The sequence below is a fragment of the Eumetopias jubatus genome, unplaced genomic scaffold, assembly GCF_037043125.1.
Source record: "Eumetopias jubatus isolate StellerSeaLion01/CBP00866 unplaced genomic scaffold, mEumJub1_p1.0 scaffold_1, whole genome shotgun sequence".
In the NCBI taxonomy this organism is placed as follows: domain Eukaryota; kingdom Metazoa; phylum Chordata; class Mammalia; order Carnivora; family Otariidae; genus Eumetopias; species Eumetopias jubatus.
Genome location: NW_028274807.1, coordinates 11,214,620 through 11,234,342, shown reverse-complemented (window position 1 = coordinate 11,234,342; position 19,723 = coordinate 11,214,620). Strand labels below are relative to the sequence as shown.

The following is a 19,723-nucleotide window of genomic DNA, read 5'->3' as shown; positions in this document are numbered from 1 at the left end:
AATAATGAGCAGTATTCTGTGTATTTCCATTTATTGAGAATGTATTATGTGCCAATGCTTTATACAATGTTTCACATGTCTTAAGTTATTTAGATCTCCTAACTGATAGCATTAGTGTCTCTCTTTTATAGGTGAGAAGAGCGAGGCCACTGGTTTAATTTGTTGCCCAGCGTGAGGCAGAACTGGAACTCAAACCCAGGCAGTCTGGCTCCTGAAGACATGCTCAGCAGCTCCATGAGGCTCCCTTTCTGAACACATATAACCTGATCCTCCCACCCACTTCCTGCCTCTGCTCATTAACCATGACTTCCCCAGTCAGTCATTTCTTTTGATCCCACTTGCGTGGGTTCCTGACATTCTTTGTGGCCACCCTGCAGACCATGGGAGATCTTGAGAAGGCAATGACAAGAACTGTGAAGGAGTTCTGGTGACTCTTGGCCAGGAGGTAACTTGGTTCCCATAGTCTTGAGGCCAAAATACGAATAATGCTTGGCACCGTGCGGGTGGTGAGGGAAGAACTTTAAAAAAACTCCCCATCACAGCTCAAGGCTGACTCCCCCGATTTAAAGAAATGGAGGCCAGGGATGGTGACTGGCCTCCTATTGAACATCTACCCTTTCCTTTTCGTGTTTGCAAATCTCACGTCATTCTTTTGAATTATTATTATCGTTACTATTTTTTTTTATACAGACATGAAAGCATGCTTCATTGTTCCTTCATACCCAGAGAAGCAGCACCAGGAGCCTGGGCTTTACCTGGGCCGTCCTGGCCTCAGAAGCCAGGGGGTGCGGGACGCACAGGGAGGAGAAGGCACGGACGTCAGCCTGAAGCCTGGTGAGCCCGTGAAGAGCTCGCTTGAAGGTGTTCTCCTGTGTGTTGCAGTGGTTTCACTTGGCTTCCTAGCCCCTCCATCTCAGAAAAAGACCACACCAGTGTGCTATGGTGTATGTACTTGCCAAACTGTTTATTTGCCATTCACTAGTGATAATATTGGATTTACAGAAGAAACTGTGGTACAAAGAAAGTAAGGCTCCAGTGGCTCCTGGGCAGCAGCAGTCCAGCTGCCCTGCACAGGCTGGGCACGGGAATGCTCCCGGCAGAGGGGGGGGGCAGCCAACCTGACTCTGAGCAGTAGACCACACACGATGGACTGCCTGCTCTCCTGCACTGTCTGGAAACACCTTGGAGAGGGACTTGGGGTGGGGGGTGTTTTCTCATACTGGATCTGGTTTAAACCTCGAGATTGACAGTTCCCTTTCGGGAAGTATTCAATATGTCAGTACCAGGGAGAAAGAAAGCACACACGAATTTCCAGGATGCTTTGTGAACAGATCCAGTAACTGCTACACAAATAGACACTAGGTGGGGCCTGTCCAAGTAGGACTGCAATTCCCATTGTTACTTTTTCAATAGATGTGTTTTACTGTCATTTCAATTTGGAAGTTTATTTTTTTCCATTGATTTTTATACATCCAGAATAGCGCAAATAACCAACAGTTATTTTTTTTTTTGCACATTCATTTCCCCTAGAACAAAAGGTGAACTTAAAAAAAAAATTGGAACCATGCTATTAGCTCTTTACAGAAGTGAATAAAAAGTAGCTCATTTTTAAGTCTAAAATAAACAAAGTAGAAAGAAGCATTTTTTTGTCTACAGTATTTAGCAAACATAAGAAAAAGTCCTTAGAAACACACACAAAAAATTGAAAAAAGTTATTATAGGTATTAACAATATTTTATAATGAAGCTTAAAATCTATTTACATACATAAATACAATTAACTTTGTTGATGCAACTCTTCTGGAAGGAAAAAAAATGCCAAATGATCAGCCTCATCAATTCTGATCTGGCTAAAGGGAGGGGAAAAACTCCAAACAAACAGACAAACAAACAAAAACCCCAAACAATTGTATACTGTAGGTAAACAAAAAGGCATTTTGTTCAGATGTAAAAAATGTTTTCTGAGATTATTGTTAACTGATTTTTCATGTATAAAAGACCCCAAACATGTTGTACCCCCAGAAAACAAAACCACCAAAAACAAAAATCACCAGGATGGAATGTCCTAAGGAAGCAGGTCTTTCAGGACAGAAACCTGCAATCCTAAATTGTAGGACATTTGAGTGAAACCATTCATTTCCTTTCCAATCAGAGCATTTCTGTTTATCTGCACAGAAATGGCAAGGCAGCAGAAAGGCTGTCTATTAACTCACTGATTGTAATTTGTCCAGGAAGGTTTCTGTTGCTGCACTTGGACAGCAAACAGATTCAAAATGGTTGGCAATGTCTCTGTTCTGCTGGAAGAAACCCACGACGAGCAGGAGAAAGGCTGACTCACCATGCTCCTTTATGTAAAGGGAGGAGACCTGCAGCTCCTCATGTTCTGGACATTTGGTGTGAAGTTGGGGGTGTGTGTGTGCTGTCTCCTTATATAAAGCGAGAGAATGGAGGAGGGAGGAGAGGCTTGGTGGAGGGAGGGGAAGAGAAACAGAGGGAGATATTAGGGGGCCAGAGAAGGAAAGAAATATGTCATATTAAGAAATATAAGTCATATAAGAAATACAGCAAGAAAACCAAAAAGAATTAAAATACATGTCCATGTTGACATAAATAAAGGCATGAACAAGCAGTAGAAATGGCTTATTTAATCTTTCTTCTCTTGGACCAACGCTCCCAGATATATCCAGTTATTACATTATTGGCTTAAAGGTCTCCTTGATTGAAGGACCACCTTAATTTACCTGAAGGCAATGAATGCTATTTCCCCAGGGGGGAAAAAAGCATTAAGTGTGACATGAGGCCTATCTCCGAACAACTAGTTTGATTTAATTTTTTCTGGGACAATTAAGTACTACATATGCTGGTAAGGGTCTGTGAAACTCTTGACTGGTCAAACCAGTGGGTCTCCAACAAAGTGACAAGCCCTCATCATACATGCCTTTGAGAGTGAAGATTCAATGTGAAGCACTGTCTGATCCCCTTCCAGGGCATTAGGCTGGTTTTGAGTTGGAATATCTTCAGGTACCAGAAATGAACTGAAAAATATAATTTTTTTTCCTTCATTTTCCCCCAACGTTTGTCAGGTCAGATATGGCAACATGTGCTGAAAAGAACACTTAGGTTCTATTTGGGGTCAAGGGGCCAAAGGTCCTTTTCAAAAATAAAAATTTTCAATTTACTGACATTTAAGGGTAATTTTGCTGCAAAAATGTAATACAGAATAAAACATCAAATTGAATCATGGAGACAGAATCATGTCTAAAATGAAAGTGAATATACTCTGAGTTTCTCCGAGATCTGTTTTAGCTCTTTTCTAGATAAGAATGACCTGACTGACAACACAAACTGTTTTACATTTTAATTCTTACCAAAGTGCTACTGCATCTGTGTAAAACAAATAATCAATATATATATATAAGAAAACTAAAAAACAAGTTGTTTTAAATAAGACCAGCTGTTTTGCTGCCTGCAGCCGAAGATCTTTCTAATTTGAATCCTTAAATTTATAAAATAAAAGTCAAACACTGTTCTGAAGTCCTGCTTTCAAATACTCTTCAGAGTTGACCTGAAATCATCTCAACTAATTTAAGAGGTACATTAAATAACAACCAGATCATTTTGAGCACATATATGTCAAAACCAGCAGTTAGTATTTATGAATTATACAACTGCATTCTGACCAAATTCTCCAATAAAAATAGTGCCATAAAATTTACAGTGACATTGGACACTTTTGTAGCCATGGGCAGCAGGGACGTGAATCTTTCCTGTCACACAAGATGCACGGATAAAAGTGCACACACCCCATTAGGTAGGGTCTCAGCCTGGTGAAAGCAATGCAAAGTTGGGTGCTGAATGAGCAGCATGGGATGGAGTCCGGCACAGGTGGGACAATACTTTCTCATGTGACACCATGGAGGCACACGGATGTAAACCGTCCTGTTCAGCTCTGCTTCTGAGCCCACCCTATGAAAATTCAGCTGGAGACTTTCAGGCATCAAAAGCACCAGGTCTAGTTTCTTCCACTCCCAGCCTTGGGGGACAGCCACAAGTTTTGTTCTGCATCAATGAACAGGTACTGTATCAAACAGGAGTATTTTCTTGGAGCTAAAATTCTGAATTCTGGATTCAGATGATCTCCTTACTACCCCAGAAGGGAGCAGTTAAAGAACCCATAAATCCGTTCATTCGGTTCCCATGTGGATATTGCTCTTCCACATAGCTTACTTTGGATTCAATGGTTACAAAGTATGTCTGAAATTATCAAGAGCCCAAGGAGGGAGCAAATCCCTAGGCAGAAAATAAATCCTCTCCAGAGGTGCAATCATTGGCATCTATCTGAACCTCCTGGAACCAGATTTGACCTTCTCTGTTTGAAGGGAGGGAGTCAGATATGAGACCCTTTGTTGAGCTTGGCAGAAAATTCCATACTTCAGATCCTTCAAGTGACCCTCAGTATCTAAAAATCGTATTAAAAACGTTGCTGCATTAGCTACCAACTCGTTTGATTAACATGAAAGGGAGTTTAATGTAAACAATATTTAGATAACCAAGTCATCACATTGCCCATCCTTTTTTTCCAGCCTTCTTCAATGTGATACATTTAACTTTGGCTACTATCAAAAACAAAAATGTAGTACTTGATATTTTTCTTCTTAATATAAGTACATTTAAATAATTAAAAAAGTATCAACACATAAGTAGGTGTCTAAACAACAAGATACATAAATATCTAGGGATTCCTTGTGGGAATACAGTAGTTGAAAATGACCCAAAGCTGTAGCTGTTTCTCAAAAAAAAACAACTACACGAAAGTCCAAAAGAAAAGTTAAATAAAACTTACAGAAAAAGGAATCATATTTCTTTCAATTGTCAAAGCAAGAAAGAAGCAAGCTCAAATTTATATATATATAAAAATAAAAACCACCCCAAATGCAAATACGCATTTTGCAATTCATAAGGTGCTGGAAAAGAAAATTAAAAAATATGAATTAGATACCAAACGAGAGGAGTTGCATTCCCTGCCCCCACCCAAACCAAAATTCCACTCTTTGGAATAAACAACTTGGTTAAAAAGTGAAGTCAAGGGTATAAAATCTTTCTTTTATTCACAGCATCGCTAAATCAGAAGCATTCACAGTTTCCCTCTGGGAATCTTCCTGTTTGCCTTACGACGCGTCCGCGCGGTGGCGAGGCGGACACCCTCAGGTTGGGTCAAGGTTCGGAAAAGGTGAGCCGGGCCCACAGCAACGGCGCTCAGGCGCTCCGTACGGCCTCGGGGGCGTAGGCGGCCCTGGCGCCGGGCTTGGGTGGGCGCAGACCAGAGCTAGATCCCAGAACCCAGTCCGCAAGGGCCCGCCCCCTCCCCAGCGCCGGCCGCGGACCCTGCGTTCGCGGGGTCATCCGGGCTAAGGCTGGGCCTGGGCAGGGGCGCTCTTCCTGCCCGACCGCCGCGAGGCCCTCAGTAGGGCCGCCACACGGCCTCCTCGAGGCGCGCGGCAGGCGCCATGTTGGTGGGCGAGTTGCTGTGGCTGCCCTCAGCCTCCACCACGTCGCTCTGGTTCGGGAGGCTGGGGTTGAGCAGCGCCGAGCCCGTGGAGGCGTTGGTGCACGGCGGTAGGATGCGCGGCGGCGAGCGCTCGCCGCCCACCATGGAGAACTGGTAGGAGCCGGCCGAGGCGCCGTAGTACAGGTGGTAGGAGGGTGAGCTGGCCTGGAAGGGGCCGCCCTGTGCCTGCGACGAGCCGGGGTAGGGTGGCGGCAGGTACGTGTGGTAGCGCGTGGCAGAGCTCATGGCCGACATGCCGATGCCGATGCCCGACGTGACGGGCGTCGGGGAGTAGGTGAAGGCGCCGGGGTAGTGCATGCGAGGGTCTGAGATGGAGGGCAGCGCGGGGAACTGGCGCGGGTCACCGAAGGCCGTCAGGTCGGGGGCTGCTGCGGGGCGGGGGGGGGGGGGGGGGCGAGAAAAGAGCGTGAGGCTGGAGGGGGGAGGCCACGCCCCTCCCGCCCGTGGCCCGCCCACAGGAGGATTACCCAGAATGCTGCTGCCCCCGGAGCCGAGGGGGCCGCCTACCCAGCATGCTAGTGGGCAGGGAGGTGGTGTGATGGTCTGCGATGAGAGAGGGTGGTAATCCGGGGCCTCACGGAATGTAAGGTGGGGTAGGCTACAATGTCATTACAATATAATAGAATGTAATACAATGTAATGTTAACACATACTATGTATAGATAAAATACGTATAATATTGATGTAATTACAGGGTTGGCAAACCGACCGTCTAGCCACCACCAATTTTTGTACGGCCCCCAAGCTGAGAATGAGTTACTTTTCTAAATGGTTGAAAAAAGTGAAAAGAAGGATGATAGTTCCTGATGTGAAAATTATGTGGAATTCCCATATCGGTGGCCTTGCATAAAGTTTCACTGGAATGAGCCTCGCTCCTGTTCAGTATTATCATAGCTGCTGCTGATCCACCACTGCAGAGCGGAGTGGTCATGACACAGACCGCAGGACCCGGGGAGCCTAAAATATTTAGTATCTGGCCGCTTATGGAAAAAAGTTTACCAGCCCTCTATAATCAATATGTTAATATGCCAATATTAATATAAATGTAATCTGTGACATTAATATAATTGTAAGAATGTGTAACTTATAAAATTATATAATACTAATGAAATGGATGCATCTGTAGATTAATATTAATAGAATATATCATACATAATATATTGTGTTATAATAATATATAATAACATTATAATACGTTATACATAATATTTAGGTTGAATCATAGGAAACTGCTGTTTCTGTAGGTCTCAATTAAAAATTGGCAATTTCTTATGATTCGACCTAATGCGTAGCGTAGCAGTGACTGAGTGAATGTCAGTGAGTATCAGTACCACTCTTTGTCTCCCACATGTGCCTTTAAACTACTTCTACATTTTTAGAAAAATATGGCCTCAGTGTCACCTGGTATTCTCTCATATGTGCTTCACTGATTTGTTAACACAAACGGCCACAGGGCCTTGATTTATCCACTCCATTTTTGCACATGTTGAAATTTTACCAGGAATGGCAAAGTTTGTCTATAAAACTCATTTTGTTAGGATTCTGCATTTATGGTTTCAGAAACTGGCTCAGGCCTTTATTGCATCCTTCTGCATTTTTCTTTAGCATAGGCTTCCCTTGGGAACTACTAGGGCCTTTGGGTGCCAGGAAGCGTTCCCTGTGTTCTGTAGATCAGTTTCTCAGCAGTGGCACTATTGACATTTTGGGAGAGATAGTTATTTGTTGGGGCGGTGGGGGGCTGTCCCATGCATTGTAGGATGTTTGGCAGCATCCTTGGCCTCTGTCTACCAAATGTCCGTAGTGCCCCCACACCCCGCATTGTGACAACTAACAATGTCTCGAGACACTGCCAGATGTTCTGGGGGTAGGGTGGGGGGGGCAAGCATTCTCCCCCCCCCCCCCCCGCCCGAGAACCACCATGTAAATATAGGATGGTGTCCTGGGGGTAACTGTTCCTCAGAATTATTCATCAAATACTGGGCCAGGACCGTACTCTTTACAACAGCAAACCCAAAAGATAGCAGAGGCAAGAATTAAATGTTTTAAAATCTGTAACTTCTCAAATCAACATACAAAATAACTCCAAACTCAGAATGGCATGTGGTTGGTGTCCTTTTGTGTTCAGGCCCATAGAGAAACTTGACAGAGCCAAGAGTTTGCTCTGAAAGGAAAGCTACCAGGGTGGATTAATCTGTTTTTGGAAGGCATCCGGGGTTGATCAACTTCCTCATATTTCAAGCCTATTATTCCAGCAGGGAGAGCTAGTGTTCTCATTCTCTTTCTGCCTGTCTCTCTCTCTGTCTCTCCTCCACTCTCTCTCCCTTTCTCTCTCCCTCTCTCCCCCTTCTCCTCCTCCCTTCTCCTCCTTCTCTCTCTCCGAACTCCTCTATAAATTTGGGGTGAATGTGATGAGGAGGTATATACTTCTCATCAGAGAGGTAATTAAAGTTTATAGAAACAACCAAAGTCTGCAGCCAATCTCTCTGCTAATGAGGAAACCAGGAGTCTGACTTTCAAACAAACACTGCTGTTAATCTTTTCAAAGCCAGTCAGACATGTGGGCAGGGAAAACATTGTAAACTGACAGTGGTTCTGGGGCTGCCCTTCCACGGCCACTCTCTAGCTCGTCCTGAAGCCAGGCCGCACCTCATTCCACACAGTTTGTTCCTGCCCGCTTACTGGGGCTGTCTGTGAGCAAGCTCTGTGTCACTTGTTTTTGCTCACCCAGAGAGCTGTGACAGGAAGCTTGACTCCATTTTTCCAGTTAGATTTCTATAGTCTAGGGAGAAGCCGAGGTAGGAGGAAGAGCATTAGGCAAATACCATCAATTTGTTGGCATCTGATGCAAGACTCTGGACACAAATTAATGACCCGCCCAGTATTCCTCTTGCTTCATTTGCCCTGAGACAAAAAGGTGAATCCACTGGAAAATGAATGGAAGGTCACCCTGTTTCATGGTGATGTCTGGACATGCTCTGCCAGTCTGTCCCAACGACTACATGGTAATGTGGTGATGGTACCAAGTTACCGTAATCCCGAGTGAGTCCGAGGCTGGTCACGGACATAAGTAATGGAATGATGTTATGGTCTCAGCTGTCAGGGGGAAAATAGTTCTTTCACTTGCATGCGGAATATCTGAAAGATCTTCAGTACTGCCTGTGATTCTCTTTCTGTCTACATGGCACCAGTGCCACTGGACAAAAGGCCACCCGTTTGGTGAAAGTAGCTTTTCCCGCACATTTTGATAATAAAAGAGCTTCAGCCCTCTAGATATGTTCCGATTCAAATGATCTATTCAAATATTTGTTTCCAGTTTTATGTCCTGTCTGACATTTCCTACCAAGCCCCACGGTCACGCACCATTCACCCCACCTGTCTGTCGCCCATTTGTCCTTTGGGCTGGCCTGATGCCCCCTTATTCCATAGTGGGTGGGGGTGGGGATCCCTGATAGTCACAGGGAGCTTTTAGAAAGTAGGAAATCTGGGGATTAGGAGGTTCAGGTATTTTAGTTGGAAATGTTTCCCCACTGATGGCGCTAAATATTTGCCATGACAGCTCAAGTGTTCATTCTACAGCTTGACATGGATGAAAGCTGTCCCACTCTAGCCCCTCCCACTGCCCCCAAAGGATTAAACAGCCTGAGCAGATAATGGCGGCCTTAAAAGGATCTTTGGCATGACTCAGATTAATGCATGCCGTCTGTCGCCCAGGTTGGCAGCTAAACATTAATTTTTTTTTAAAGAAAAAAATAAAGGAAAACCTCCAGATGACATCTCTTTTTCAGACAAGGTGTGGAGACTGTCTGCAAAGGAGAGAGAGCGAGAGAGAGAGACAGTGCAAGTCCCCCCTGCAGAAGGAAGTCCAGGTGGGGCTGGGGGCGGGGAGAGGGGCTGAACACAGAGCTCTGGGGAAGGATTAAAAGGAAAAGCAGGAGCAGAGAGCAGTGTCAGGTTCTCAAGGCTGGCCGCCAGGCAGCCACTTGGCTTTTATGTGTCGCAATCCCCTACTGCCCCCAGGCATATGACAACGCTTCTCAGGCCGGCACTCCAGGCTTGATTTCTCAGAGGGAGATCTGCCAAGTTGAAGAGCAGTCTCCCATGCCTTTCCCAGCCACTGGGGAAAGCTCATCTGAAATTCTCTCCTGCCCTCCCTCCATGACAGGGGAGAATCATTCTTGGGCGCTGAAATGGGACGTGGTTTTTGTGTACCTCACACCCTCATGCCATAAAACGTCCTTCCCCACTTCTCAGGTAATTGAAGTCCTGGTTATTCAGAAGTGTAACAGCAACATGGGACTTGGGAGTGCACGTTACCGATTCCCTTTAAAAAAAAAGAAAAGTCACCCTCACATCTGAACACTGGTCAGTGGAGCGGCTGCCCCCCGAGGGCTCTTGAAACTATAAGGTGCAGATCTTGGGTGCTGACCAAGTCAAAAGTCTTACGTAATAAATTCCAAGGGGCCCACAGCAGGCACATTACCAAGGAAAACAGTAATTGTTTTAGCTGTAGAGAGCAGAGCAGTGCCACTGAGAAGAATCAATAAAAGTTGACAAGTGCCTTTGGAATCAAACTGGTCCTGAGGGAACAGAACTTCTGAAACAACAAGCTGAACAGACGTCATCATTCTTATGCTACTTCCTCAACTCCTTAGCCCAGCAGGTGCCCTGAAAATGTTGGCATTAATGCAAAAAGTGGACAACGAAGTTGGCTTTCCCATTTTACCACAGGGCCCAAGAATACTCGAAGGTGGTGGTTCTCAACTGGGGGGCAGTTTGGGGGCCCTCTGGATATCTGGCAGTGTCTGGAAACATTTTTGGTTGTCTTGATGCGGGGGAGGAGGCCTGTTGCTGCATCTAGAGGCCAGAGATGTTGCTAAATATCCTGCAGCGCACAGGACAGCCCCCCACAACAAAGAATTCTCTGGCCCCAGATGCAAGTGGCGCTGTTGTTCAGAAGCTCCGAGAAAAAGCTAAAGCATTTGGTGAAATCTCAAGTAATCACAACTGTCTAGAAAACACACATTATACGACATTTAAAATAGCAGACATGATGCCTTTGCCCCTTTCGCCTGCCCCCTAATCTACTATAATCTGATCTCAAGAGCTGAAAAGCAAAAACAACTACCCTCCCCCCCAAACATACGAAGTGTGTTTGCAGGCTTCATAATGCTGAAGTTCTCTGAAGTATTTTCATAGTTTGGTCCAGCTCCAATTTCAAAGCTCCAAGCAGGGAGTTAGTTTCTTCTTTTGCTTTCAACAAAGGAATTTTTCTCTACCTCCGATTTCCCTGCCCACGAGCAAAGGTGAGTGCCAAGCCCAAAGGTCTCATAGGTTAAATGACTAATATTTAATGAGCTCATATTAACAACAATTATGCTAACCACGACACCCGAGCTTTCCATTCTGTTCCTCTAATCTGGGATGAACAGCTCTTAGTTTGAAATGTCTCATTTGGGGTGTAGCTGCCTCCCATTCCACAGGTACCCCAGTGTTGTTCACATGACCTGCGAAAGCTCGCCACTGTCAGATGGACAGTCCCACCTGAGTTCTAGAAGCTGATTACTTTGGCCTTGTATATTATTAACCCACCAGCTGCTACCACTGTCTGCCAAATATGAGCAACCCCAAAATGCCCAAAGAATCCTCTTCTGCCTTCGTATTCATAATCTCTGTCTCTAGGTGTCAGGGAAAATCAGTGCATGGACATGGGACTTAGACAACATTGTCTTTAAACCACATTTTACCCCCCAGAATGACTGCCAACCCCTTCATGCATCTCCAGTCTCTCGAACCTTCCACTCTAGCTTGACTTCAAAGGGTGTGTTCAAGCAGCTTACTTGTGAGTCGACTGGAAAGCTCTGCAGAGAGGGTTGTCATGCCGCTGGCCCGTCCAGGTGAGATGGGTGTTGCTGGGTGTACGGAAGGTGAGGCAATCGACCCCAGGTATTGGTAGGACTGATCATAGGACCACGGTGGGGATGGCTGGATCTGCCTTGTGTCTGCAGAGAATCAGGGAGGTCAGTCATACGTAGAGTGGGGTGGGATTTAAGAAAAAAAAACCTTTTAATAAAAAGCTAGTCACCTTTTTTTTCTTTTAAGATTTTATTTATTTGACAGAGAGACACAGTGAGAGAGAGAGAGAGCACCAGCAGGGGGAGCAGCAGAGGGAGAGGGAGAAGCAGGCTCCCAGGACCCTGGGACCATGACCTGAGCCAAAGGCAGATGCTTAATGACTGAGCCATCCAGGTACCCCTAGTCACCTTTGTTTAAATATGTTATACATGTCTGTGGCCTGTTGACCAGTGTTTAGTAAGTCCAAGTATTTGCTTTTGTTTGATGATTTCCATCCCTCCCACAAAGATACTGAAATACAGTTTATGTGCGATTCTTGAAGATTTTCCTCTGATAACTGTTCCTTCCGGAGGTTTGATTTAATCATGCTAATAATGATAGGAGAAGTTGAATATGCTTTCCAGGTAGAACTGTTAATGCTCACCTGTTGAACTACAGCACATTTCAACTGCCCAGACAATATCAGCTTTATCAAGAGTACAATTCTCATCCTTAGAAACATTTTATAAACTCAGGCAATCACCTATCCATCTGTACTCAGTAAGCGAAAAAGAACATAGAGTTTTTTTTTTTTGTTTGTTTTTTTGTACCTTTGGCAAAAATATCCCAAGGGCTTTTAAATATCCTCTATTTAGGTGAATTGTCTCCTAAGGAATTTAGAAAAGAAGGTCTGCCTGGGAAGCTGGTGATGAGACCTGAGGATTAGTTCACAAGCCCAGCAGTAGAGAGCCGGCTCTACCACCCCAGACCGACAGGTGTCCCACACCTTTTCAAGACCTCAAGTCTGCAACGTATAAAGGGCAGAATGTTGAGCAAGTATTTTATAGATGGCCATTAAATGAGGACTGGGATAGAGAAGAGACAAAACTCTGGCTTCAGAAGATTTAGGTAAAAAGGATTTTGTAAATTTGACTCCAGCATTCATAGGAGTCTTAGTTTTCAAAAGCATCCCAGTGCAGATGAAAAGGAGAAGAAAAAATGAACAAACCCTATAATCTCAGGCAATACGTGTAAGGAAAGTTGAATGGGACATGGTCCCCCCACAAGACAGCCTCCATTTCTTTATGGTTAAACACTGATTTTCTCTTTGTGTCCCACCTTCTCTGTGGACTACGCTAGCTTCCAGGGGTCTTCATAGCCAGGGCTGCATGATGCTGGGAGTACATCTAGAAAGAGCAACGATCCTCAGGACAATATGGGGTACAGGCTCTGTATGTGCCAGTACGTAAAGAAGTGAGTTCTTCCTACTCATTGTGAAATATTCAGTTCTCGTTCCTCCAGGGGCTTTTCATTTCCAGCAGTTCAAATTTGCTGTTTCTGTTTATCTGTTCGAAGCTGGCAAAGCGGATAACAGAATTAGGGGTTTGGAGATCCACCTGGATCCCCGGGTCTTCTGCCTGCTTGCCCCCTCCCCTGTCCCTCATGTGGATTGATTTCTTTCTTTTCTTTATAAAGTAAAGTAAAGTAAAAAAAAAAAAACTCAATTTTTAAGTTTGGAAAATCTGGGCAACTATTTTAACTTAGCATCTCTGAAATCTAATATTAAAGAAGGGTCCTCATTCCATTCTGAATTTTGGGGAATTTGAGCAGAAGGCAAGGAATAAAAGAGCTGGTCCATTCTAAACTCAGTGGAAATGAATGATCAGCTACAGTCAAAGATCCTGCACAAAGATCCAGGCGACAGTGTTTCCAATAATTGAAAGCAAAGAACAAAATACCAGATCGTTCAATATTCTCATTTTACTACAAGGGTTTTCCTCCAAGTGAAAAATAAATTATAGACTCAGATATTTTTTAAGACATGCGTATGTCCTAGATATACACATTTGCTAGGTGAGTATATAGTACTCAAATATTTTAATCATTTAAGAAGCAAACAAAAGAGGTTTTATAATTGTCATAAAGCCCTCCGGGGTGTGAATTGTGGTTCAGTAATTCATGCCTTGCTGTGTAGACAGCCCAGCACCCCTAACCCCATGTCTAAAACCACAGTAAGCATAAAGTATTATGCCATGATTCATGCTCTGTCATGTTTTACTGTAGTGAAAAAGTTGTGCTAGGCTTTTCTAAACTCATAATTAAACCATGCAAACGTTGCATAATGTTTCACAGCCTTTTAAAAATATGCTTTGGTAAAATGATCTTTATGATTAAAGTCCAAGTTCTGTGATTGTTTTTTTTTTCAACACAGGGTTTTAGATTCAACATTCTTGCTTCACACCACAACTTAGCTTTCCAGCGTTAGAGGAGGGCGAGCACTTAAAACCCCTGCGTGATCAGTTTTCATTCATGTGACCTGTAGTGAGCTGCCTTTGGATTCATTGCCAGCGGTGGGCCAGAAGGTGGTGATGGCGAGCTTCTCATGTCAGGTTTTTTGGGTGTTTTCTAATTCTACGTGTATTATTAATAAAAAAACCAAAAGCACAAAATAGAACAAAAAAACCAGGGCCGACAATATGGTGTATGCTGAGTTTACTGTTCTGTTACCATTCTTGCTCTGATGGGGCCAACTCGAACACATGAAGGCAGGTATGGAAATGGCAGTACTGTGGGCAACCCCAAGCATGGGACTGAGAGGCAGGAGAAGTGGCCTCCATGTTTTGTCTTTGAGCCTGAACTACTTGTTTACATGTCCTCATTCTCCTCTCTGAAAAGACATGATCTCAAAGCTCCTTCCAACAGTCACAGTGCAGGATTTGAATTCAAATAGGTCCTTTACAGTGTTTCTCTGATGAACATGTGCTAATCAGATTTAAGAAAGAATCAGGTGGGAGGGTGCGGTAAAGAATGGTGCTTATAACAATAAATATACCTATTCTTGGAAGAAGTAGGCAGGGAGAAGATGGGAGTTATCCAGAAAGGAAGCCATAGGCTGAGGAAGAGAACCACTGTCAGCCATTCTCCAGAGAGCAGGGCTACTTATTCTTGAAGGGATTGCCTCTGATAAGTCAGTCCATCAAAAAGAACAAAAGTTTATTGGAATTTTAGTATGTGCTAGGCATGTGCTAACTTAGCTAGTAATAGCCTGATGAATAAGACCAATGTAGTCCCTGCCGCATTGGAGCTTCTAGTCTGGTATCAGTGAACATCCTGGGAGCATATGATGCTTCAAAAGGTTTCTTCCTATGGCACTGATTATATGCTGAGAATTGCTTCATTTATTCATTCACATTCATTAGTTTGTTCACTTATTCATTCATAGGCTCATGAAGTTATTCACATCCTCATTCATTCATGTTGCCAATGAGCATTTTTGCTTTACTAGGGTCAATGCTTTGGGGACTCAGTAGTGAATGGATTATAGTACTTGCCTTTAGGGAATCACAGCTAGTGGGGGACCTGTACTCAGGTGAACTGATGGGTTATCTGTGTAATCTGGACTTGGAAACAGCTGTTCCCACGTTATAGATAACCCTGATGACATTTATTATGCACTTATGTTCTGCCTCTGCAAGGAACAGATTAGGGAAAGCACCTAACTTAAATAATGGATTTCAGTCTGAATTCTGCCTTTACCCTGGGCAAGTCACTTATTTTCTTTGATACGTAGTTTTCCTACTTCAAATGGTAGTAGTGAAGAATAAGTGAGATAAGTCATATGTAAAGCAAGTAACACAGTTTTTGGCCGTATTAAATGCTCAATAAGTCTGACTACTTTTTATGATTATATTATTAAAAAGGAAAATGAGCCTATGCCAAGGGATTTATCTGATAATTTATTGGTAAGGCCACACACACCTGCTCCAGGGTGAGCCTCGTAATACCACGCTGTTCACTGATAAACGGCTTGCCGGCCGGTCTTCAGCACTGGAGAGGAACTGGGCCCCAGAGATGAAGTGGTAAAGGTCAAGAAATCTGGAGATTTGAGGTAAGGATAGAGGAGGCAAAGACCCGATCTCAACTAGTTCACATGTCCATTAAGAAAACGACTGGATTAGAAAATTTAAATTTGAGCCTTTCTGCCTCCTGTTTTTTTCAGGGTACATAATATTTTGATGCAGCCACTTTACTGAAGTCATTTTGTGATGGGTTATTTTCAGCTGTCTGATCATCAAAAAAGTGGGTAAAATAGAGCTCCCTCTCTCCCTTCCCTTTGAAATGAAGACAGAGAAGGGGGAAGTTGGGGATAAGGTAGGGCGGAGGCGAGTGGTGAACTCAGAGGGATCCATGGCATACATCACTCAATAAGAAAGTAGAGTGCTTTCACCTTTTGATGTAGCAGTATCAAAAAATCTCCAGAGTGAGAAATCACCCTATCAAATAACTAATGTCAAGATGTACTGCTGCTTCCAGCTGCAGGTCTGAAATGTAAAGAGCTTGTGGGGGGGAGGTCACCACTCCCCTCTTTACAAGAAAAGAGCGGCACAGACTGATAATCCATGACTCTTCTTGGATCTGTTAGAGAATTGAGACTGTAGGGCAAACTGTCACCCTGGAATCTTGAGAGGCAGGTGACTATAGAAAATCACCTGAGGTCTGTGTACCAGGAACGGAAGCTGCTAGAGCCGTAAACTGGTCAGAATGCTTAACTGGTAATTTTGATAAACTGTTGGAGACCGAGTATAGACTACTGTGAGAATAAGAAACTTCTAGGGGCTGCAGTCCTGTGCGTGTATGGGGATTCAGGTGGGGACACTTTCATGAGATTGGCATCAGGAACTCCTCCAGGTTTTCATGGGATCCGGTATAATAACAGTGGGTTACAGCTGAAAGAGACTATTTAGGGAAGAGTTCTTAGGGAAGTCCAAAGGCAACAAGGGAGACAAAAACAAGGACATTGGAGGAATTTGAAGCCTCTGGCATCTACAGCTACAGTAAACATGAAGCACAGCCCAACTCCTAGCTAGATGAACATAAAATCTCACACTGAAGGCCTATTTACGTCCATTCCCATCACCTGATACACCATGTCCAGCTTTCTTTCTTTTTTTTTTTTAAGACTTATTTATTTATTTTAGAGAGAGAGAGACAGAGAGAGGGAGTGTGCAAGCAGGGAGAGGGACAGAGGGAGAGAGAGGGAGAGAATCCTCAAGCAGATCAATGCTCAGCACAGAGCCTCATGCGGGGCTTGATCCCAGGACCCTGAGATCATGACCTGAATCAAAACCAAGAGCTGATGCTTAACTGACTGAGCACCCAGATGCCCCTCATGTCTAGCTTTCAAATCAGAAATAACAAGGCATGCCAAAAGGTAAGAAAAGCAGTCTGAAGAGATACAACAAAAAGCAGAACCAGACTCATATATGACATAGATTTTGGAGTTACCAGACAGGGAATTGAATTGTGATTAATGTGTTAAAGGCTCTAATGGAAAAAGGAGACAGCATGCAGGAACAGATGGGTGATGTAAGGAGGGAGATGGAAACTCTCAGATACAAAAGGAAATTCTAGAAATGAAAAACATTGTAACAGAGATGAGAAATGCCTTTGATGGGCTCATCAATAGACTGGATATGGCTGAGGAAAGAAGCAATGAGCTTTAAAATATGTTAATAGAAACTTCCCAAACTAAAAGGTAAAGAGAAAAAAGAAAAAAAAACAAAGCAAACAAACAGAAAAACCCAAAACAGAACATCCATGAACTCTGGGACAATTTCAAAAGGTGTAACATATGTATAGTGGAAATAATCAGAAGGAAAAAGAAAAGAAAACAGAGTAGAAGAAATATCTGAAGTTTTAATGGCCAATGATTTTTTAAAAATTAGTGATGGACACCAAACCACAGATCCAAGAAGCTCAGAGAACGCCAAGGAAGATAAATACCAAATAATCTACAGAAACACCTTACCGAGAGCAACAAGGATACGAATTACTTCCAATTTGTCTTCAAAAACCATACAAGCAAAAAGTGTAGTAAATATTTCAAGAGTTTAAAGGAAAAAAAGCCACCAGCCTAAAATTCCATATTCTACAAAATTATACCTCAACAGTGAAGGAGAAATAAAGATATTATCTGACAAACAAAAACTGAAGTAATTTACCCAACAGAGCTGTCATGCAAGAAATGTTAAAAGGAATCCTTCAAGGAGAAGGAAAATATAGGTCAGAGAATTGAATTGAAACAAAGAAAGGAAGTTTCAGAGAAAAAATAAATGAAGGTAAAATAAAGTCTTATTTTTCCTATTCTTAGTTGATCCAAAAGATAAACTGTCTGTTTAACATGATAATAGAGGGAATGATGTATTGGGTGATCACAGCATATGGGTAAATGAGATGAATAGCAGGAATGACAGAATGGGAAGGAAGGAGTAATGTAGTGTTATTTAATGGTGACTTAGATTCATTATGCATGTATTTTGCAAACTCCAGGGCAAACACTAAAAACATTTTTTAAAAAGGTATAATTGATTGGCTAAGAGAGGAGATAAAACAGAATCATATAAAATGTTCCATTAAAACCAGAGGAGCCAGAAAAAGAGAAAAAAGAACAAGTAAGCAAATAGAAAACAGTTACAAACATGATAGCTATGAATTCAACCATTATCAGTTATCACTTTAAGTATGAATGTTCTAAATGCACCACTTAAAAGCTAGGGATTGTCAGAGTGAAGGCCCAACTATATGTTGTCTACAAGGAACCTACCTGAAATATAAAGACTCAGGGTAAAAGTAAAGAGATGCAGTAAGACCATGCTAACACTAACCAAAAGAAAGGCAGAGTAGCTATATTTAATGCAAAACTGCCTTCAGAAGAAGGAAGAATTTCAGGGATAAAGACGGGAATTACATGATGATGAAAGAGTCAGTTCTCTAAGAAGATGTAACAATCCTTAACATGTATGCACTTAACAACAGTGTCAAAAAACATGAGGCAAAAACTGATTTCGAATTATAAGAAGAAATAGAAAAATACACTTAGTTGAAAGTTGCAACACCCCTCTTCCAGTAACTGATGCATCAAGCAGGCAGAAAATTAGGGCATTTTGACCTGAACAGTACTCCCAACTAACTTGATGTAATTAACATTTATAGAAGATTCCATTTAACAACAGCAGAATACACTTTCTTCTCAAGCTCACAGGGAACATTTGCCCAGACAGACCACATTCTGGGCCATAAAACACACCTTAACAAATTTAAAAGATCAGAAATCATACACAGTATATTCTCAGGCCACATCGATTTAAAACTAAAAACCAAAAAACCAAAAAACCAAAACGACAACAGCAACAAAAACAACAACAAAAAACCCGACCAACAACAGAAAGTTAGCTAGAACAAATATTTGGAGCTTCAACAACACACCTCCAAGTAACCCATGGGTCAAATAAGAAGTCTCAAGAGAAATTAAAAGGCATTTTGAACTAAATGAAAATCCAACATATCACAATTTGTGGAATGTAGCGAAAGCAGTGCTTACAGGGATATTTATAGCATTGAATGCATATATTAGAAAAGAAGAACGATCCAGAATCAATGATCTAAGCTTCCAGCTTAGGAAAGTAGGGGAAGAAGAGCAAAATAAACCAAAAGCAAGCAGAAGAAAAGACATAATAAAAATTAAAGTAGAAATCAATGAAATAGAAAGTGACAAAATCAACAAAACGAAAAGCCGTTCTCTGAAAAGTTTAAAACGTCCTACTTTGGTCCCAGGCCCCCATGAGGCCACACAGGAGAGCATGGCCAGAGACCGCTCTTGGTTCTACTTGGACCACCTACCTCTCTGCAGTCTTGAATGCCCACCCTCAAAACATGGATTCCCAACAGGACCACCATCTTCTCTCCACTCTGGGCCAGGAGGAGGTTGGTGACTCTGTGGCATGGCTATTATAGTTAGAAGGCCCTTTCTTTGGCTCTTCAGCTGATATCTTTAAAAGATGCGACCTTTTGGTAACCTTTCAGAGCCGTTTAAAAACAGAGACCAGACAGTTATGTATGTCATGGGGCCCCAGCGTCTATTTATAAGAGCCAAACCTGCTTGGTGAACATAGAAGCCCTCAGGGCTGTCCTGGTTTTTTTTCCCTAGAGGATTTTTTTCCCTCTTTCTGTTTGGAAGACGGCAGGGTAGTTCCCAGGGTGCCCTTCAGATTCACCTCAGTCATGGGTAGCTGGTGTAATGCCCTCTTGGATGCCTCCAAACGCA

At 43.0% G+C, this 19,723-nt stretch overlaps 1 protein-coding gene across 8 annotated transcripts in view; it reads right to left on the bottom strand.

Moving 5' to 3' along the window:
• Nucleotides 1–943: 943 nt before the first annotated feature.
• The window catches only part of RUNX1 (RUNX family transcription factor 1), a 247,602-nt gene continuing 228,822 nt past the window's right edge, over nt 944–19,723 (bottom strand). For all 8 annotated transcript variants that reach the window (XM_028116358.2, XM_028116392.2, XM_028116384.2 and 5 more), the window contains 2 exons: nt 11,406–11,567; nt 944–5,936 (listed from right to left, as the gene is read on the bottom strand). In XM_028116358.2, the coding sequence (XP_027972159.1) occupies nt 5,461–5,936; nt 11,406–11,567 (638 nt within the window). In that variant the 3' untranslated portion in view covers nt 944–5,460. The remainder of the gene's footprint in view (nt 5,937–11,405; nt 11,568–19,723) is intronic.